Source organism: Gopherus flavomarginatus, chromosome 8 (genome assembly GCF_025201925.1).
Source record: "Gopherus flavomarginatus isolate rGopFla2 chromosome 8, rGopFla2.mat.asm, whole genome shotgun sequence".
Lineage (NCBI taxonomy): Eukaryota > Metazoa > Chordata > Testudines > Testudinidae > Gopherus > Gopherus flavomarginatus.
The window spans coordinates 66,784,857-66,807,376 of NC_066624.1; the positions used below are offsets into that span (position 1 = coordinate 66,784,857).

General features: G+C 40.8%; 1 protein-coding gene across 3 annotated transcripts in view; it reads left to right on the forward strand.

Moving 5' to 3' along the window:
- Window positions 1–22,520, forward strand: part of UGGT1 (UDP-glucose glycoprotein glucosyltransferase 1) — an 88,530-nt gene that overhangs the window by 17,475 nt on the left and 48,535 nt on the right. For all 3 annotated transcript variants that reach the window (XM_050963983.1, XM_050963981.1, XM_050963982.1), the window contains exons 8-17: window positions 3,534–3,612; window positions 3,880–3,980; window positions 6,135–6,234; window positions 8,360–8,420; window positions 13,447–13,538; window positions 14,777–14,927; window positions 18,219–18,338; window positions 19,227–19,312; window positions 19,750–19,885; window positions 20,856–20,987. In XM_050963983.1, coding sequence (XP_050819940.1) covers window positions 3,534–3,612; window positions 3,880–3,980; window positions 6,135–6,234; window positions 8,360–8,420; window positions 13,447–13,538; window positions 14,777–14,927; window positions 18,219–18,338; window positions 19,227–19,312; window positions 19,750–19,885; window positions 20,856–20,987 — 1,058 coding nt within the window. The remainder of the gene's footprint in view (window positions 1–3,533; window positions 3,613–3,879; window positions 3,981–6,134; window positions 6,235–8,359; window positions 8,421–13,446; window positions 13,539–14,776; window positions 14,928–18,218; window positions 18,339–19,226; window positions 19,313–19,749; window positions 19,886–20,855; window positions 20,988–22,520) is intronic.

Genomic DNA, 22,520 nt, shown 5'->3' on the forward strand with positions numbered 1-22,520 from the left:
GTGCACCACTGTGACCGCTCCGGACAGCAAACTCAGCTCGGATGCTGTGGCCAGGTAAACAGGAAAAGCCCCGCGAAATTTTGATTTTCATTTCCTGTTTGCCCAGCGTGGAGCTCTGATCAGCACGGGTGGCAATGCAGTCCCAAATCCAAAAAGAGCTCCAGCATGGACTGTATGGGAGATACTGAATCTGATTGCTGTATGGGGAGACAAATCTGTTCTACCAAAGCTCCGTTACAGAAGACGAAATGCCAAAGCGTTTGAAAAAAAAAAATCTACAGGCTACACAGTGCTGCGTGACAAGCGTAACGGGAAGCCAGAGACTCAAATGGATGCTCATGGAGGGAGGGAGGGAGGGGGTACTGAGGACTCCAGCTATCCCACAGTCCCCAGCAGTCTCCGAAAAGTATTTGCATTCTTGGCTGAGCTCCCAGTGCCTGTAGGTTCAAACACATTGTCCGGCGTGGTTCAGGGAATAGCTCGTCAATTTACTCCCCCTCCCCCCACGTGAAAGAAAAGGGAAAGAAATCATTTCTTGACTTCTTTCAATGTCACCCTATGTCTACTGAATGCTGCTGGTAGACGCGATGCTGCAGCAGTGAAGAGAAGTATCCGCTCCTCTCCCTTCCCCGGTGGCAGATGGTGCAGTAGGACTAGTAAACGTCCTTCTTGTCAACCCGTGAGTACTACTGGCTGGCTTTAGGTGAGGCTGGCCCAGGGGCGCCTGGATGAAAATAGGAATGACTCCCGGTCATTCCTAGTAGATGGTACAGAACGGCTGGTAACCGTCTTCATCATAGCAACTGGGGGCTGAGCTTCAATCAGCCCCCTCCCTTTCATGTGAAAAGAAGAGATTCTGTGCTGCCTGGACTATCATAGCAGTGGGATGCTAGGCTGCTCTCCCCCACACTGCTTAATGTCCTGCCTGGACTATCATAGCACCAGGAGGCTGTCTCCCCCTCATTTTATGTCACTAAAAACTCATTGTTTCTTATTCCTGCATTCTTTATTACTTCATGACACAAATGGGGGGGGCACTGCCACGATAGCCCAGGAAGGTTGGAGGAGGAGGGAAGCAACGGGTGGGGTTGTTGCAGGGGCTCCCCCTGTGAATGGCATGTAGCTCATCATTTCTGCAGGATCTAACACAGAGCAGCTGTACTCTCTGATACACTGCTTCTCTAGTACATTTGCCCCATATTCTAGGCAGGACTGACTCTATTTTTAGAAACCATAAAGGAGGGATTGACTCGGGGAGTCATTCCCAGTTTTGCTTTTGCGCCCCCGGCCGATCTCAGCCAGGAGCACCCATGATAGCAGCAGACAGCACAGAAGGACATAACCGTCATCTCATTGCCAAATTACACTGGCAGCAGACGGTACAGAACGATTGGTAACCATCTCTGCTTTCATGCAGAAGCAAATGAATGCTGCTGTGTAGCGCTGGAGTATCGCCTCTTTCAGTGGCATCCAGTACACATATGGTGACTGTAAAAAAAAAAAAAAATGGTGAACAGGCTCCATGGTTGCCGTGCTATGGCGTCTGCCAGGGCAATCCAGGGAAAAAGGGCACAAAATGATTGTCTGCCATTGCTTTCCCGGAGGAAGGAATGACTGACGACATTTACCCAGAACCACCCGCGACAATGATTTTTGCCCCATCAGCCACTGGGCTCTCAACCCAGAATTCTAAGGGGCGAGGGAGACTGCGGGAACTATGGGATAGCTATGGATAGCTATCCACAGTGCAACGCTCCGGAAATCTACGCTCGCCTCGGAGCATGGACGCACACCGCCGAATTAATGTGCTTAGTGTGGCCGCGTGCACTCGACTTTATACAATCTGTTTTATAAAACAGGTTTATGTAAAATCGGAATAATCCCGTAGTGTAGACGTACCCATAGTGTATTTAAATACATTTCCTTTCATCCAAAGTAAATGTAGATCATTATTGAGTAGAACAAAACTTACACTTCATGCAAAATGTTTTAGAGTTTGCAGGGTGACCTTTTTCTAAATACAGTAGAACCATAGTCTTAACGAACACCTCAAGAATGGAGGTTGTTCTTAACTCTGAAATGTTCATAACTGTGAACAAAACATTATGGTTGTTCTTTCAAATGTTTACAACTGAACATTGACATAATAAAACTTTAAAACTTCACTATGCAGAAGAAAAATGCTGCTTTTAGCCAGCTTAATTTAAATGAAATAAACACAGAATCAGTTTCCCTACCTTGTCAAATCTTCTTTTAAGCTTCCCCTTTACTTTTTGAGTAGTTTACATTTAACACAGGACTCTACTATATTTGCCATACTCCCACCGTCATCTTCTTTTGTTTGGTCTCTGCTGCTGCCTGATTGTGTACTTTTGGTTCCAAATGAAGTATGTGGTTGACGGGTCAGTTGGTAACTCTGGTGTTCGTTACTCTTTACTTTGTCAATATTCTCTGTGAGACTCTTACAGTAAAATGCTTTGCAATGTACAAAAATTATCCCTCACATTATTCGAGATTGAGACTTTATTCAAATGCCTTTTGTTAGCCTAAATTTCTCGTAAATTATCATTTTGAGAATAATTCGCATATTGGAGCATCTGATTAATTTCAATTTAGGAAGCTTTTATTCTTGTTGCATTAGTGTGTGAGTTATTTCATTAATGTATCATTACAACTTCAGCAAGACTTTGTGTATTGGTTTATGGAATAGAAGTTGTTTTCACAACCACACAGGAGGGAAACTCTCTTTCTTTCTTTCTTTCTTTCTTTCTTTCTTTCTTTCTTTCTTTCTTTCTTTCTTTCTTTCTTTCTTTCTTTCTTTGTAAGAAAACGCCCTCATTCTGGATAAAAGTGAGTCGATGGGAAGATCCTTTTGTGTTAGTCAATATATACACATTATTTTTCATTAATAATAAATAATAGAGTATTTTGTAACATTGACATATCTATGTTACACTGAAAAATCTTCATACCCTAGTGAATTCCACTATTCCTCTATTTTTCCTTTTCTGATCCAACGCCTCTTTTCTTCCTACTATTGCTGAGTCATCTCTACAGTTAACACAAAGGCTGTGCTCTCCGTTGGAGTTCTTAACATCCCTTGGGAAGAGGAGTATAATTTTCAGATTCACTTCTGCACCTCTGTTTCTTGTATTTGGTGGCAAATACAGCATCCTGGTTTTAGCTGGTTTAATTTTTTAATGTTTGCTAGATAGGCATGGCAGTTGTGGTCCAGTGAACTGATCATGGGGCTGGGTGTCACAAGAACTGGCTTCTATTTCCAGTTTTCACAGTGACTTGCCATATGACCATGGGCTGTCACTCCTCAGTTGTCCACGTTTGCCCCATCTGTAAAATATGGAGATGACACTGTTTAGCCACTTTTTGTAAAGTACACATCACTCATTTGTAGAGCTCAAAGTAAGTATTCATCATCACTTTTTACTCCTGTTATGTAAAACTAACCAAAGAATATATGTAAGAAACTACCGTCTGAATAGTGCTATAATAGTAGCGTTGCTTTGTATTTATAGGTACGGAGGTGAATGCTACAATGATAGGTGAAAATGACCCTATTGATGAAGTGCAAGGATTTCTCTTTGGAAAGCTAAGGTAAGACATTCTTTTGGTAAAAATCTGTTGTAGCATGGTAAAACCTACTTTCTTTGTTTTTGCAAAAATAACTAAATAAACCCCAAACCTAGGTAGGCAGTTAGAGTTGAAGAATTTTAGCAATGCATTTAAATAGCCTAAAGGCCATAAGAGAGCAGAAACTATGTGTAATAGCAGATGCAGACATTTTTGGTGTGCTAATTTCTTTGGATTAACTACAGTTTCGCTGATCTGGCACTAAGGAAGGTCTGTTTTTTTTTCTTTCAGGCAGTTGCATCCTGACTTGAAGGAAGAACTGAAGGAACTTAGAAAGCATCTTATTGAAAGTACCAATGAAATGGCACCTTTAAAAGTATGGCAGTTACAAGGTAATTTTATATGTGGAAAAGCTTCTTCCTAGTTGTACTGAAATTAAATTTAGGTAAAAATATGTCCCTTGCATGGTCTCTCCGTGAAAGTGATATTTGCTTATAGGAGGGTATTCTCAAGGGAGACCTTAACTAAATTCCTAGAATGTCCAGTAGCTTTCAATCTAAACCTTCTTGAGAAGTAGTAATAGAAATAGTTTTAGTAAGTTTCCATACCAACTAAGGCAGTGGTCCCAAACGTGGTGTCTGCGGGCAGCATGGTGCCCGCCAGGGCATCTATGTGCGCCTGTGTACTGGCTGGCAGACAAGCGTCCGCCGAAATGCCACTGAAAAGCGGCGTCGCCAAGAGGTGTCACTGCCGAAATGCCGCTGATTTTCCAGGGCATTTCGGCACCGATGCCTCTTGACGTTGCTGCTTCTCGGCGGCATTTCAGCGGATGCTTGTCCGCCAGCCATGGTCCTCGGTGGGTCGTCGTCCGGAGCTCGCCACCCAGAAGAGGTTGGAGACCACTGAACTAAGGGATCCATAAAGTTTTCCTTCTACACAATGACTACATTATTGGTACTCAAACACTCTTGATGTTCAGCACCCTGGCATATCTTCTGGAAGTGTAGGGTGCCAGCTTATAGTACCTGCAAAGTATAGAAAAGAAAGTGAGAAAAATTGAATGATATGTTTTGTCATGGCCCCAACCTACCTCAGAAGGTTCTGTTTTCTCCAAGCCACTGAAGGACTAAACTCAAGATGATGTTGATCCTGAGGCAGGGGTGCTGGAACAATTTTTATAGTAGGGGTGCTGAGAGCCAAACTGTAAACCCTGTATATGATGGAAACCCTTTCAAGCCAGAGGGTATGGCAGCACCTCTAGTTCCAGCACCTATGTTTCTTTGCCTTCACCTTGGACAACTTGACCCTTGAAGGCCCTGATGCTGCCACTGCTTAGGCATTTATTTAACTTTACTAATGTAAGTAATCCTACTGTCTACAATGGGACTACTCCCATAGGTAGAATTAAGTATGTCCATAGTGTTTGCAGGATTGGGGCCTAAGGGCTCATTCCTATGTGATGTGAATGAAGTACCCTCAATTCCCATTATAGTCTCTTTTCTATGGAGGAATATAGATAACTCATAGGAAGGAGTGAATGTAGGACTCCAATCCTGCAAATTTCTTAGCACTGCTCTCAATTTTCGTTGTGGTCAGCAGAAATCCTGTATATTTATGGTGCTGTCATATTGTAAAAGTTACCAAGTCAATAGTTTTAAGTTTAAAAAAGAGAAAAATAAATAAAAATACCACCAATGCAGCCAAATGCAAACACCTTGTTATTGTAGCATAAATGTTTCCCGGGCTTTTCAACTCAGTTTTTTTTCTTTATAGTCACCATTTTTCCTTCCTTCTGCTGCCGCAAAATATAAACTAATTTAGAGTTCCTGCAAAAGACATCGAGTGAACTTTTCATTTTCCCTCCCTTGTTCGATCCATATTTCAAAAGCTTTCCATATTCTGCTCTGTGTTTCAGTCCGAAGAATAGTTGTAGTTTGTTAAACAGCCCTGTGAGAGGGATGCTGACAGCCCCTGAAAAAGAAATAGTTATGGCTATTGCACATACAATATTCTAGTTGCACAGAACCTGCTCTACCAATGCTCCTGGAGAAGAACTGAAATCATGAACTATTTCAGAAAGTTACAGCAAAATGATAATGAGAAATATTCAATTAAATATCTACTTAAATCATGTCATTGTAAGGCCTTTTTGTAGGGGTCCTATATCCATGAAGCAAGCACCTAGACCCCAAAGTAGATTTATTTAGCCAGAGCCAGCCAAGGCTCCTCATATCTGTGGTGAACTAGAATTCTTGGCGCTGTCTGCAGAGACAATACAGGCTTTCAGTTTCAGGAAACCATTTACACAAGGTTGGCTACTAAAGGCTATAGATCAAAAAGAAGACCAAGGTGAGCACCTAATAGGGACAGACAGAAAATTTAAGCTTTCAGGATTTCCACATGCAACAGATCATCCTCTGAAATGTTTGTATCCCAAGTCCTTGTGTGACGTGAAGATGACAAATTGTATGAATTAAGTTGGTTTTCCACTAAATGCATTACTATGTTTAGTTTACGATCCTTGACTTAACTGTTCTCATTTTTAGATCTAAGTTTTCAAACCGCTGCTCGCATCCTGGCTGCTCCCACTGTGGATGCTTTGATGGTCATGAAAGACCTCAGTCAGAACTTTCCTACAAAGGCCAGGTAATTCAGTGCAGAATATAACAACTTTCCTAACCATATTTTCTCCTCTCTTCAACATGATTAAAGCTGAAGTAGGCCTGTTAAATGTTTCTTGAGGCTCACTGTAGCTGAAAGTAAACAAGTACAAGTCTTTCATGTGAGAGCATGTCCCTAGTAAAGATCTTTAGCATGAAGTTAGATGAGTGTACGAAGTTGTCCTTCAGTCGAAGCTGGAGTTAATCACTGGAACGCTAACACTGTTACCTGCATGATTTCTGTGCTCTACAAGCCTTTTTCATATTGTGATCTCACTTGTGATCCTCAAATGCACATTCGATTTATTTTTTTACACCAATTCGCATTATGGTCCAGGAGAGGTGCCTTGGTAATTGGGAGGGTGGTTAAGGAGGCACACATGGTGTCAGAGGATGGGTGTTTGCTCAGTTCTTGTCAATTATACAATTCCGTGAAAATCTGGAGACAGACAACATCCATGGCTGTGATTGGAAATGTGTTTAAACAAGGTTGCTAGCTTGGTTTCCCTGGCTAATTTGGAGAAGGATTTATTTTGAAAACTTTTCTGATTTGGATGGCAGGAATGATACAGCAGCTATTGCTGCCCCTTTGATGTAGTGGGAGGTATGCTGGGCACCATAAGGAGGCCATGTGTTCTAGTCTTGTCTCTTCCATTGTCTGGTGTTAATAATGTTGTGCACTTCACAGCAAGTATTACTGAACAAAGTCTCATACCCTCTTCTCCTCCCCCCAGCACATATTTTGGCTCCTGAGGTAGAGGTATGTCTTAATTCAGTCTCCCTGTATGCACATGGTGCAGACTTGATTATATTCTCATATGCTATTTGTTCCATTCACAGAATGGGCAAGGAATGAGGCAGAGGGCTGCAAGAAGGGAATTTATGTTCTTTTATGTTTAAGGCATTGGATTGGGATCCCAGAGAACTGGATTCTATTCCTGGCCCTGTCACAGGCTTCCCATATAATGTTGGTCAAGACTATTGCATACTCACAAGGAGGCTGAATTAAAGTTACATTTCCCAACTTTTGAGTATTTGACTTTTCAATTTTAACATTCTTTTAATATAGCTTTTTGTATGTAATCTAATATTTGTGTTATGGTAGTGCTCATAAACTTTGATCAGAATTGGGGCTTCATCATGTTGGTACCTGTACTGACATAGAGGTAGATACTAAAGAGATAACAATCTGAGAACTAGCAAAATCCAAACCATGTCAGAAAGGGAGATTTTCAGACGTACAATTACGTACATGTACACATCTGCTATATATCCTTAGCTTTGTATTGACTTTCATGAACTCCCTTTTAGCTTAGCCATTAAATGTTGGCTCACTCCACCATTGTTTTGAGTCTGTGTTTTTAATATGAAAAGTTTCACAGGTTCTTGGATTCCGTTGATGAAATCTTTGCTGTTCTGCTGAAAGCAGGGGAGCCAGAACAATTTTTATAGTGGGGGTGCTGAGAGACATTGAACCAAACTGTAAACCTTGTATGTGATGGAAACTACTTCATGCCAGGGGGTGCTGTACCACACCCTCCCCCCCCACCTACACCCCTAGTTCCAGCACCTATGGCTTTCTGGCAAGGATCAGGTGTGCAGTGTTCTGACTCTTAATTACCACACTATGAAGCTTAAAGTTGTTACGCTAAAATAATCCTTAATTGCCTCTTACAAGTTCTTCTTGTGTACAAATGAGTTTATACTAGAGAAGGTCCCTATTCACCAATTAAAATTTAAAATGCTGGAGTAGAGAAATGGTGGTAGCACTCACTTTACTATGACTTCCTGTGTTGAATTTAAGGCTTGGTACATTCCAGAGTTGGAGTTTAGTCTTTTAAGTGGTAGTTGCTGCCTGGGGTAAGGGTGTCAGGATAGCATTGGACAGAAGAGTGAGTTCTGAAAGCTGTTACTTGGTCTGTCGTCTTATTACTATTTTAATGGTGCCCAAATATGTGTTAAGTGCTTCCTGTTGCAGATAATACCAGATTCCTGCCCTGAGGAGCTTACAGATATATTTCAGACAAAGAATGCAAAGTGGGGTCACAAGACGAGGGATGTGGGAAAGAGGACTGGCAGCATCCATCACATGTGATGTTTTGTTTCCTTAGAGCAATAACGAAAACAGTTGTTTCCTCGGAACTCAGGACAGAAATTGAAGAAAACCAAAAGGTAATGCTTATAGAAAATTATTCAGTACATTCATACACTTCATATAGCTTTAAGCTTTGAAACAACCTTTAAAAAATGTCAACTTTTTATTTTTTGGTGCTGGGAAGTAGAAGCCAAAATTTTTGTATTTGAGTACATAGGTTCCTAAATCTATATTAGGGTACAGAATAAAAGTGTCTGGCATTTCAAATATGAATGAAGAAGCCTAACTTTGCTCACCCATGTATGAAAATATTTGGCCAGGATGCCTTAAAATAAAGAGAGAACAAGACTGTGGGATGTCCAATGATGGTATCAGGCTCTTTTCTACACAGATCCATAAGAGGTGTTCCCAATGGTGAAGAGTGTCTGCATGTTAATGCTTGTCATTTAATCCTCATGTACATTAAGGATATTAAGTCCGTGATTTAAGAATACAATAATCTGAACTCAGAAGATCTTCTAACTGTACTTGTTTGTCTTTGTAAAATTAATTTAAGTTTGATGGAGATGCTGAGTTGACAGCTCTGTAGAAAGAAATGCTCTTTTCATTCCTGGAATTGATATAGCACAACCATTCTCCGGTGAAGTGTCTCAAAGGGATTACATCCACAGGAGCAGTGGTAACTTGGTCTCCACGCCACTTCAGTCCTTAGCCTCTCTACTAAGACTGCCAACAAGTGTCAATTTTGGTAGTGACTTTTGTGGTGATTGTTTGTCCACTAGGGACAGGACTGAAACAATTAACTAATTAACTCATGTAGACCCTTGAACACATATACTGCTTTCAGTCACCATTGACCTGAATTGGATTTGACCAAAGTGACAGCAGGGGAAAGCTCTGTATCCTCTTGTCAGTGCCCTTGGTCAATAAGTCATCCTGGTTAATTGTGAGATTTTTTTTAAGGAAGTAGGTCTCATTTGAATGGAAGTTGAGGCTGAGTTTCTGGCTTTGTATGTTTTGGTAATCCATCTGGGTTTCTCCCAAGATGTAAAGAACAATTGAAGACAAGCCATCAGAAGTTTAGATACAAAAATTACTTAGGCATATTTCTGGATTATATTCAAAAGCTGTTTGAGTTGTTGGGGAAGTGTGGCCTTTAGGAAAGATAGGATTTAGAGAGTAGAAAATAGGGAGCCTTTAATAGAGCTTTGTTGGGAAATGATATAAAAGGCAACAAGGACTCTGCCTGATTGTCAAATCCCCAGGTTGAACTGACAATTAGGAACATCATTTCTGGATAGGGAAGTACCTCCTGATCTCATTTATGCAGAAGCACTTTCTGTGCCTGTGAAACTCTTGACTTACACTTTCGTTACTGAGCGGAGAAGGAGATTGTGGGCCTCAGTGCAGTAAATGATTGCTTGATTATTGATATGATTATTTTGAGGCTGAACAGGAGTTTGTAGTTTTTGTTCATTTGCCAGTAGTTTAATACCAGTGTATGGTCTTGTGTATGTGTTTTGTCATCTGCACTTCTAAATAGGCTCCAGTGTCCCAGTGTTTGATGTAAGAAAATAATAGTTAAGTAGCTCTGATGCAGTGCATTGGGAATTAGGCAAACCACACCAATTAACAGTGGCAGGAGTTGTACAATACACTGAAAATGTACCCGTTATGACTGTTCAGATAGAGTAGAAGACACAGGTTTGAAGCAGTAATCAAATAAAAACAAAGCGATAGTATCTTTCTGTGTAAGATATGAATTTCATGCTAGCTCCATGTTTGTAGGAAGAATACAGGCTTGTAGATGGCTATTTCTAGCATTAAAATATGAGCAGCAACTGCTCAGATTTATAGACCCAGTTACTCAGTACATTCCAGCTGCTTTGAGCCACTCTGGCAGTACAGAGTTGCCAGGAAGCTTACTTAAGCCTTCTGCATATTCCCATTATGGTATGTAACCACTTAAATCAGCCTTTATATCAGATGACTGGAGGATAGCTAATGAGATGCCAATTTTTAAAAAAGTCTCCAGAGGTGATTCTGACAGTTATAGCCTGGTAAGTCTAATTTCAGTACCAGGCAAATTAGTTGAAACTTTAGTAAAGAACAGAATTATCAGATACATAAATGAATGTGATATGTTGGGGAAGAGTCAACACAGCTTTTGTAAAGGGAAATCATGCCTCACCAATCCATTAGAATTTTTTAAGGAATCAACTAGCATGTGGACAAGTGTGAACCAGTGGATATAGTGTACGTGGACTTTCAGAAGGCCTTTCACAAGGTTCCTCACCAAAGGCTTTTAAGCAAAGTAAGCAGTCCTGGGATAAGAGGGAAAGTCCTCTCAGAGATTTGTAATGGTTTAAAAAAAAAAGGAAACAAAGTGTAGGAATAAATGGTCAGTTTTCACAGTGGAAAGAGCTAAATAGCAGGGTTCCCCAAGGATTTGTACTGGGGCTAGTGTTTTTCGCCATATTCATAAATGATCTGGAAAAGGAGGTGGCAAAGTTTGCAGACAATACGAACTTACTCAAGATAGTAAAGTTCACAGCTGATTGCAAAGAGTTACAAAATGGCAGATGAAATTCAGTGTTGATAAATGCAAAGTAGTGCACATTGGAATACATAAACCCAGCTATACATACAAAATGATGGGGTCTAAACTAGCTGTTACCACTCAAGAAAGATCTTGGTGTCATTGTGGATAGCTCTCTGAAAACATCAGCTCAATGTGCACCACCAGTCAAAAAAGCAAACAATGTTAGGAATCATTTAGGAAAGGAATAGATAAAAAGACAGAAAATATCATAATGCTACCATATAAATCCCTGGCATGCCCACATCTTGAATACTATATGCAGTTCTGGTTGCCCCATCTCAAAAAGATATATTAGAATTGAAAAAAGGGCAGAAAAGGGCAACAAAATGATTAGGGGTGTGGAACAGCTTTCATATGAGGATAGATTAAGACCATCTTTCATTTAAGAAGAGACAACTAAATGGGGATATGATGGAGTGAATGAGGAAGTGTTGTTTACCCTTTTACATAACACATTCTGACCTATCAAATACTTGTCAGTGGCTGTCGTGTTCTCCCATAACTATTTCTCCTCCAAGCTATGAGTAGTTGATTGTTTTAACTTAAACCATGTATGCTGTCTTCAAGCTCACCCTTAGGCCTGGTCTACACTACACATTTATATCAAATTTAGCAGCGTTAAACCGAATTAACGCTGCACCCATCCACACAAAGAAACCCTTTATTTCAATATAAAGGGCTCATAATATCGATATCTGTACTCCTCCCCGACGAGGGGAGTAGCCCTGAAATCGGTATTGCTATTTCAAATTAGGGTTAGTGTGGCTGCAATTCGATGGTATTGGCCTCCGGGGCCTATCCCACAGTGCACCATTGTGACTGCTCTGGACAGCAATCTGAACTTGGATGCACTGGCCGGGTGGACAGAAAAAGCCCCGCAAACTTTTGAATTTCATTTTCTGTTTGTCCAGCATGGAGCTCTGATCAGCACAGGTGACCATGCAGTCCCAAAATCAAAAAAGAGCTCCAGCATGGACCATACGGGAGACACTGAATTTGATCTCTGTATGGGGAGATGAATCTGTTCTATCAGATCTCCGTTCCAATAGACGAAATGCCAAAACATCTGAAAAAAATCTCCAAGGCTATGATGGACAGAGGCCACAATAGGGACTCAACACAGTGCTGAAACTTAAGGAGCTGAGACAAGCGCACCAGAAAGCCAAAGAATGAAATGGATGCTCACGGAGGGAGGGGCGACTGACAACTGTAGCTATCCCACAGTTCCCGCAGTCTCCGAAAACCGTTTGAATTCTTGGCTGAGTTCCCAAAGCCTGAAGGGTCAAAAACATTGTCACGGATGGTTCAGGGTATATGTCATCGCCTTCTTCAAGCTTTGTCTAATGGAGATTCAGTCCTGCCTGGAATATCATAGCAGCTAGAGGCTGCCCTCCCCTCCCCCCTTTGATCTCTGCTTGCAGAGGCAATAAAGTCAGTGTTGTTTCAAATTCATGTGTTCTTTATAACTTCATCACACAAATGGGGAGATAACTGCCACGGTAGCCCAGGAGGGCTGGGTGGGAGAGGAGGGAAGCAACGAGTGGCGTTGTTGCAGGGGCATCCCTTAGAATGGCGTGCATGTCATGTCTGTGGGATGTCTGGGGATCTGACCTGAAGCAGCCGTTTGCCCCTCTGGTTCTTTAGTAGGCTTGCCTGATATTCTAGGCAGGACTGACTCTCCCTTTAGACAAAACTTAAAGGAGGGTACGTTCCCATTTTTGTCCATGCACGCCCGGCCGACCTCACCGAGGCCGGCCAGGAGCACCCATGATAGCAGCAGTCGGTACAGTATAACTGGTAACTGTCATTGTCAACTTGCAAAGCAGCAGACGGTACAGTATGGCTGGTAACCGTCTTTGCTAACTTGCAAAAGGCAAGGGGATGCTGCTGTGTAGTGCTGCAGTACCGCATCTGTTAGCAACATCCAGTAGACATACGGTGACAGTGAAAAAAGGCTGAACGGGTTCCATGGTTGCCGTGCTATGGTGTCTGCCCGGGCAATCCAGGGAAAAGGGCGCGAAATGATTGTCTGCTGTTGCTTTCATGGAGGGAGGATTGAGTGATGACATTTACCCAGAATCACCTGCGATACTGTTTCTGCCTCATCATGCAACCCAGAATTGCAATGGGTGGGGGATACTGCGGGAACTATGGGATAGCTACCCACAGTGCAATGCTCCGGAAATCGGCGCTAGCCTCGGTATATGGACGCACACCGCCGAATTAATGTGCTTAGTGTGGCTGCGTGCACTCAACTTTATACAGTCTGTTTCCAAAAACCATTTTCTGTAAAATCGGAATAATCCCATAGTGTAGACGTACCCAAAAGCTGCTACGGAGAACTAATATGGTGAATTTAGTGGAGTTAATATATAAATGCAGGGACATTAATAGATTTGAAACACTACAGAATCAATGCTATGTATGTTTTTTTATGTTTAACATTGATTTTTACTTAGTTTGTAGCCTTTGTCTAATGACTTTGTTACACTTCCCTTTAGTACTTCAAAGGAACATTAGGATTACAATCTGGTGATTCCGCCTTGTTCATTAATGGACTGCACATTGATCTAGACACACAGGACATATTTAGGTATGAACTTATATAATTTCTTTAAAAAACTGTTCTGGTTTAGAATCTTTAAAGTGTTACTGCATGTGTATATAGATATTAAGCTTGTTTATGGAGACGTGTGTATTTCTTGTAAATTCAGCAGAGTTAAAGACTAAATGTAAATTATTATTTTTTTAAAATACAATAATGATAAAGGTAGGTCATACTTATCCCCTCAACAAGTGAAATATGGAGTTAAAGTTGTTGTACCATCACTGGTGCACCCTGCTGAGAATATACTGAAGTTTTCCAAGATTTTTCCATTTTCCCAAGATTTCTAGCTGAATTCTCTGTATATTGCAATACTTGACACCAGGGGGTGAGCAAAAGACAAATTATTCTCTGAGCACAGTTCCTTTTGCATATAGTTGATACCTAGTCACTAGTTTTCTAGTGAATTTATTATTTCTTATATCAGCCATTAGCTAGTATTTTAAAGCTGGTGCAGGTCATTAGTGACAAAGTATTCCCTTCTAATGGCTGGTTGTTAGTAAAGTATGATCACAGTTCATTTCCTAACATCCACATTACAATTGACATCCTTGTTGGCAGTTTTAGCAGAAAGGCTAAGCTACGCAAAATTTATCTTAATCAGCTCAAGGGCAACCCTTCCCTGCTGCTGTCTAGGGTGACCAGATGTCCTGATTTTATAGGGACAGCCCCGATATTTGGGACTTTATCTTATATAGGCACCTACTACCCCCCACCTCCTGTCCTGATTTTTCACATATCCTGTCTGGTCACTCTACTGCTGCCCATTGCTTTAGCCTGTTCTTTGAAACAATTTTGGGCTACAGTGCTATCAATCAGGCATCTGTCACACACTCTCTCTCTCCCCCTCTCTCACACACACACACTCTCTCTCATCTTAAGAGAAGAGCAAAATATTAGTTCTTAAAGGTTAAATCCCTAAAAAAAAATGTCCATCTGAAAACTGCCATATTGGGGCAGTCTGAGTGTGTGTGTGTGTGTGTGTGTGTGTGTGTGTGTGTGTGTGTGTGTTCCTAGTGCTATTTAACACTGGAGTTAAATAATTTTTCTGGGAGAAAATCCTGTTGAGGCAATTTGAAATTACTGAGATGCTAATGTAAATATTTGTAGACTCTTATGATGATGATGATTGTACCTTAATATAATCTGGTAATGTTTAGGCTAGAGCAAATCAATAGTTATATCTTAATACGTGTGTGATATTGAATGATTTGTATTCCTTCTAGCTTGTTTGACGTGTTGCGCAATGAAGCTCGTGTTATGGAGGGACTTCACAGTTTAGGAATTGAGGGCCTTTCCTTGCATAATGTTCTAAAGCTAAACATCCAGCCATCAGATTCAGACTATGCTGTGGATATCAGAAGCCCTGCTATTTCAGTGAGTACATTTTCTTATGAGCCAGGCTGTCCAGCAAAAATCATATTTGAGCCTGGGGCTTTTAGTTGCACTTCAATAGACCTTTTTAGCATATCATACAAGTGCAATGTGTCTTATTTATATGAATAGCTAGAACTTCATAGAATGCAGAATAAGAGTCTGCACTGCAAAGAATTTACAATTTAATTGACAACATGTGGCAAAATATACTAGATTGAAAACTCTTTGGTATACAGACTGTAGGTATGCAGCTCGTGTTACCTAATAATGGAGTGCAGATAGGTGAGAAAGCATAATTGGTAAGAAAGTGAATATGGGAAGGATTCATGTGTTCAAGAATTGGGTTTAAAGGGAGAGAGAGTGTGGGCAGACAAGTGGTATGCGGTTCTTTAACTTGTAGAGCCCAAAATGAAGGAAAACGTAGTTGAGAAGGGAAAATGAGATTAAGGGAGCAATAAGGAGAATGAGATTGAGGAGATAAGGGAGGAAGTAATAGCAGAGATTAGGTGGGAGTGAGGTTATGGAGGCCCTTGAATGAGAGGGCTGTGTGTGGAAAAAGGGTTTGAATAAGATACTGGGGATAGGGCAGGATGAGATGATGAAGTGCTGCAGGGTTAGCCATAGACAGAGGCTTCATGACTGTGCCTTGTGGAAGAAATTATAACTACAAAATAAAAGGTATCCAGTAGAGCATAGCAAGTGGGGGAAAATAAACCCAAATAATTCAGTGCAATACTTCCATGCCTGAAAAACAGCTCATGTAACTGAGAAGATAGCTAGCTTCTGACCAGACTTGCCTACAGTAGCACAATTGAAAGCAGAACTGTCTTTGACGTCTTATTTGGAGGATATAAATAGAGATTATACAATGCTCCTTTTTATGTGCACTTCTCCAACTTTGTTGTTATTTCTATGGACAGTAAATTCAACTGAATAAAATCTAATTAGTGAATCTGGGGGAAAAAAAACAAGCAAACAAGCACATGAGAAGATTGGACCAGTCAGACTTGTGCAAAATAAAGATTGGATCCAGCATGGAACCACCTACTGCTTTTAATTTAAAATAAATTGCTTTCTAACTAGATATAGCAATTAGAGAATCAAATTAGGAACACACTTGGCCTTCAGGAGAAAGGAGCAAAAGAAAATTTTATGATTTTTTTTGGAAAAAATGTTTACCTGTTACATGGCAAAGCAATATAGAAGAGAATTCTTTACTTTGGAAAAAGCATCTAGATTGCCAGCAAGATACTGTAATACAATTATGTTAAAGTATAAGGACAAAGTTGGAGTCCAAGACTTACCTCTTCAATCTAAAAGGTGAACTTCAGTATCTTTAAAGACAGTATTTCAGAAACATAACAGTGAGATGGTACTTCTCTTGCTCACCAAGTTAGAATTCACAGTGACAAAGAACAGAAGGGTCATGGAGGAGCACAGTTGTCTTTCTGCTATAAACAACTAGACTGATTTCCCACTGTTTTCAGGGTTAGGACAGACCATATGTATGGTTTCTAGAGGAATCCCCTTGATGGGAAAGTGGCTTCTTTCAGCATGGCTATGCAGTTCTCCAGCAGCTCCAAGCAGGGCCATCCTTAGAGGGGTACAGGGCCTGGGGTGGAAGTGACAGATTCATCTCTTCCGTGACTGACCGCGCTGGCCAATTGCACTGGCCTGCATGGCTCCTCAAAGCGCAAAGCCTGGGGCGGAAGTGAGGGATTCGTCTCTTCCAGGACAGACCGTGCTGAACAATTGCACTGGCCCGGGAGGGCCCCACCAAAGCATCGGACTTGAAGTTGTCACCCCGATTCGCCCTACCCAAGGGACAGCTCTGGCTCCAAGCAGCCAGTTCCTGATTTCCTCTTCTCTTGTGTTCTAGGATGTTTCCAGGAAGTCTTATGATTCCCAGTGCCTCTTGCCCCTACCCTTAACTCTGGCCTCCTAGCTCAGAAATTTGGGGTTTCCTGACCTGTACCTCAGGGCCGTCCCTGTATAAATATGTAACTTTAAATTTTTTTGCTGAATATGTGAATCAGCCTAAAGCAGACTCTCTGCATTGTTTAAAAAAATACTCCTGGGCAGAAATGAGATGATGAAATAGTGAGCCTGGCTCTTCTTGCTGTTGACAACCGTCTGATGTTAATATTTTATTTCATTTCTGAGGGTTACCTCAGGTTGTAAGAAATTTAGATGAGAATGATTTTAGACAGCTTCCCTCTCCTTCAGGGTGGATAGCGTCATTGCTGGTTGCATTCCTTGTGATTTAACATTAATTTCAGTTTACTGCTGTAAAGATCTATAACCCTTTCAAGCCTCTGAATAAATTAAGTGGTCTAAACTGCATTTAATTACTCTGTGATCTGTAAATCTCGACCATGTTCAGTAATAAAAGAGCAAACTTCTTGGAAACAAACAGTATTTGGAATTCCTTTGAGAGTACTGTGCTTAGCTTCTTCACATTACTGGATTGTCTAAGAAAATATAAATTTGGTGGAGGGAGACTGGCCAGCTATAAATGTTGTATCAGAGACTGGCCAGCTAAGAAATGCTGTATAACTCTTAAGATAGTGCTCCTGTTATTGAACAGAGGCATAAGAAACGAGTGAAGGGAAATACTAGAGGCACTGGATATTTAGTAAGATTTTTGTTGCAGGAACTTAAATGGGAGACTAACCAAGCCACAAAAACTAGAAAAAAGATAGATTGTGCATCACAAAGTAATGTGATGAGAAATGGATTGTTCAAAAACCCGCCTCCCAAAAATCACAGAGTTGATACAGCTGCATTTTAATACCTGCGAAATGAGTTACACACCATCGTGTAGTAAAGACTTTCCAGCCTTTGATTAGGTAGTCTTTAGAATCAGAAAGCATTAAAATACTAAATACTATTCACAGCTTTGTGCAGCACTATGGAGCAATATTAACTATAGATCGAAAACATTTAACACTTCTCTGCTGTTACTTTCCCTCAGGCTGGACTTTTATTGCTTTTTCTTTCACATTTGTGTTCATCCCATTGTCGTGTCTTTGGGATGAGGCCTTGCATCATTATAGAGGAAAAAATGGAAATGCTAAGAGGAGTGAAAATCTGAAATTGTGCATGGTAGAAGACATGGCAACAGAGGGGAAAACAGATTCATAATGTAACTTCTAACAGATCAAATTCAATTGGTGTTTTATTAAACTAGAATGCTTAAATGCAATGTTTGTTTTATGTTATTTCAAACGTCTCACTTTAACTAATTGCAAGTTATATTAGTTTAACAAGCAATCATTTATTTTTTCTTAGTGGATCAACAACCTTGAAGTTGATAGCAGGTACAATTCCTGGCCTTCCAGTGTGCAGGAACTGCTGCGCCCCACCTTTCCTGGAGTAATCAGACAAATCAGAAAAAACTTCCACAACTTTGTAAGTAATAACCTGACTAGAAATAAGATGCACATTTTTAATAGTGAGGGAAATTTAAGCACTGGAACTACTTTCATACAAGTGTGGCGAATTCTCGGTGGTGGTGAAATGACTTGAACATTTTAAGCTGAGGCTGGGTGTTTTTCTAAGAGAGAAGCTCAAACTCAGCCAAAAATTGTAGATTAGATGCAAGAATCACTGGGTGAAATTCTAGTGCGTATATTATGCATGAAGTTAGACTAGATGATCATAATGATCCCTTCTGATCTGAAAATCTATTAATTACCATAACAATGCTTTTCTGTTGATGGGGTGAGTGTGAAGTTCTGTGAATGCCAGTTTCATGACCTGCTAATATTTGATGATGGCTACTGAAGTTTCTTGAACTTGTCATTGGAATATCAGTTTGCCACATGTGAAAGGTTAAACTCATCTGGAACACCTTGGAGGATGACACTGGGCTGGCACTCAGGAAAATCACTTCCAGGTCCCCACTCTACCATAAACTTCCTTTGTGACCCTAGGGAAATCACTTAGGGCTAGTCTACACTGGCAATGCTAAAGCGCTGCCACACATGCTTTGTGTGGTCGTGACGCAGTGCTCTAAAAACCACTTCAATGAGGGGCGTAGCTCCCAGCGCTGGGGCACTGTTTACACTGGCACTTTACAGTGCTGCAACTTGCTGCGCTCAGGGGCGTGTTTTGAGCCAGAAAGTTGCAGCACTGTTAATTGCCACTGTAGACAAGCCCTTGCCACGGTGGGTAAAATGTCAATAATACCTCTGCAGTGAAACATGAATAAACCTGTCCTCTTAACCATGAGCCACTGTTTTGGGCTTTTAATGGAACAAACTCATGTAAAAACCTTTATTTTGTAATTGCCCAAAGGTTCTTATAGTGGATCCTTCCCATGAGAGTACAGCAGAATTGCTTAACGTGGCGGAGATGTTCTTCAGCAACCACATCCCACTGAGGTAATGCTACATTTTTATGGGAGGGCATTAGTTTAGGTTTTGTGGCTTTCATGATTACTACAAAGCGTTCATTATTAGCCATGTGGGATGTTGTATAAACTTTCAACAGTTAAAAGTGGCCCAATCCCTCCAACAGAACAAAAGAAAATGGAGAAAGCAAGAAACAATAGAAAAAAGGAGGGCAAAATGATCAAAACATGATTAACTCAGTCTCAAAAGACATGAAGGGATTTGAGTGGGTGAACCCTAAGGAATGTTTTGTAGAGACCATGAACCAGAGCTATTCAAGTCTGCTTATTAACATACCTAGCAAGAACCTCTGCTTAAGATCTTTATAATCATTGGTTATTCTGCATTATTTGTTATGCAAATAAAATTTTCACTAAGATTTTATTTGCATAACCGGCTCATGTTCTTTGTGATTGTTTTCTTTACAGGATTGGTCTAGTCTTTGTGGTTAATGACTCAGAAGACGTTGATGGGCTACAAGATGCTGGGGTTGCCCTTCTTAGAGCATTTAATTATGTTGCGCAAGAAGTGGATAATAATTATGCCTTCCAGACTCTTATATCTGTAAGTGTTCATAAATGCATGTTTAATATCTGATGTATGAGAGAGACTCTGTGTTAATGGGAAAACAGGTAATAAGAGAAATTTATATTACTTCTGCAACTCTGAATCTCTAGTATCTGATGAAGTGCACTTTTGATAATGAAAACAAGGATCAAATAGAATTGACAGCACTGTGTAAGTTTTCTGTGTCACCTTACCTCTCATTCTCTAGTTCTGCCCACGCATTTCAGTCCTAGCCTGCTTTGTCACTTACTATTGTAGTTCTGGGCTTGTCTTTAGTAGAGACTGCCAATCCTGCCAGATAATTTTGTGATGAGTACTAGGATGAGAAAAGCAAACTCATTTTCACTTGCACCTTACAGCGTGCAATCATTTTAACTTAAAATGGTTACAAGAGGCATAATTTTTTAATTCAGTTAAATTGCTAGTGGCTTGAAAACTTTGCTTTGTTCTTCCTCCGATTTGTTTGATATACTAATGATTAGTTGCAAATCAAAGAAATAATATCTAGCACGTTAAAAAAGGTGAAATAAAGATGTTTCCTAATTCACAAGGGGAATGTCAGCCTCCTAGATCATGGCTGTAAGCAAAAATCCAGGGACTATTCTGCAGAAAAACATGCAGCCCTTTTGATTTGTTTAATCTGAGATTTGCTTTGCCGCACATCTTTCTGAAAACATTTGAATCATAAGAAATGTTTGCCATTCTGGCCAATATCGAAGTTAGAGAATATAGCAAAAGTCTTCTCAGCATAAGAACTCTTTTATACTGAGGCGTAGCAGGCTAATTTTCAAGACTGGCAATGTTTATCACTTGGCTTGTATTTGTATATAGACTATTATCACACATAATAACTAAGTTACCATAAATGTTCTATATTAGAAGTTGGAATATAGCGGATATGTTATGTTGTGAAAGAGAGGGAAGAATCAGTCATGGCTATAAATCTGAATTTGCCTCCTCTCCTCAGATATATAACAAAGTAAAAACTGGAGATCAGCTGCAGGTTGAACATGTGGTTAGCGTTCTCGAGAAGCAGTATCCTTATGTAGAAATGAACAGCATTCTGGGGATGGATTCTGTTTATGATCAAAACAGGAAGGTAAGAATTTTGTGAGATTAAAGTATTGTTATCCTGGTAGTTCACTGTTTAATATATCATTTACTGAATATTATTTCAGCCAGTATATTGACAGGGCAAATCCCACCCCTCCTTGTGCTGAGGCAGAGAGCCTTTCGGCAATCAAACTGTGCTATTTCACTGTAGAGGGGCAGGATTTGAGGAGGGACCTGGCATGCCGAGGAACCCAGGTCTGGTGGGGCCTCCCTGTGTGCAGTCACTCTGGAAATTGGGGTGAGAATGAGATGCTCTGCTGATATGTAGATCCTCTAGGCTTTCTTCCTCTACCCAGACAGGGAACACTGGGACCATGGAGGCTGCTTCAACCTATATTCTGGAATGTGGGTAGATTTCTTCCCCTGTCCCATCCTGTAACATGCTCTGATGGCTCACCCCAACTAATTCATGCTGCATGCTGGGAAGATTGCCCTAAAACAAGTACATGGTGTCAGCTAATCTCCATATTTGGGATGCCTCTTTTGGCAGGTTGGAATGGTGCTTTGAAAGTTCTGAGGCTTAAAGTGGAAGTATTGAGGGGGAAGATGGTAAAGGAAAGGAAGGCCCTGCCAAGTTGCTGTCTGAAATTTGAGTGCAGAGATGATGCTAAATCAGGTTAGGGCATGAAACCAGGCTGCTCTTGTATCTCTACTGGACTAGGTGCTCCTGACCTATTGAACTTCCTCCCCCGCCATAAGATACTTAATTACTGGACTTGGATGTTCAAACAAAGCCCTTTTATGTACAAAAGCATTAGAGCCTGAAAGGTTTGTTGAGAGAGAGAAAATACTGAAGGGATTATTACGAGTGATTTTACCTGATACTAGAGATTGTGGCCAAATCTTAAAAGTTGCGAGATCTGCTCGAAGGATATGATGTCCTAACTTTTAACCTTGATTAGCCTGTTAAAAAGGGATGAAACGCTAAGATGGTTTTTGTAAATATCGGCTCTATCTGGTAATGCTGAGGGTATTGCATAGAGAAGATCCTATTTTGGGAGGGTGACAGTGACAGCTCATGACAGTTCTCAGAGTACCCAGGCCTGAGTGTCATCTTGTTACTAATTTTGCTCCAGTAAGAGGGATGCTTGCTTATACCTAACTGGGTGTCAGCCCCCTAACACCACCAGCCTGTTAGCCACCCAAACAATCTCCTCTGGGCTATGCCAGCCTTTACTTTGCCTTGGAGGCTAACAGTAGGTGCATCCCAGTCCCCAAGCCCTTTAGAACTGTTCCCCTGAAGTGTCTAGCCTCTTATCCACTAGACACTCACAATAATACTGGGTCTGCTGTCCTTAAGGGAACAGTGTACACACCAACTTGAATGATTCAGCTCAACACTGAGATATATTTATAGTGAAAATCACATATGTTTATTATCAAAGGTTCAGGATACCAAAGAAAGGACAATAGAAACAAAAGGGTTACATATAAAATAAAATCATAACACGATTTCTAGAGACTAACTTAACAGGTTAACCTACTGTCTAAAGAAGATTATCTCACCCCAAATGTCCTT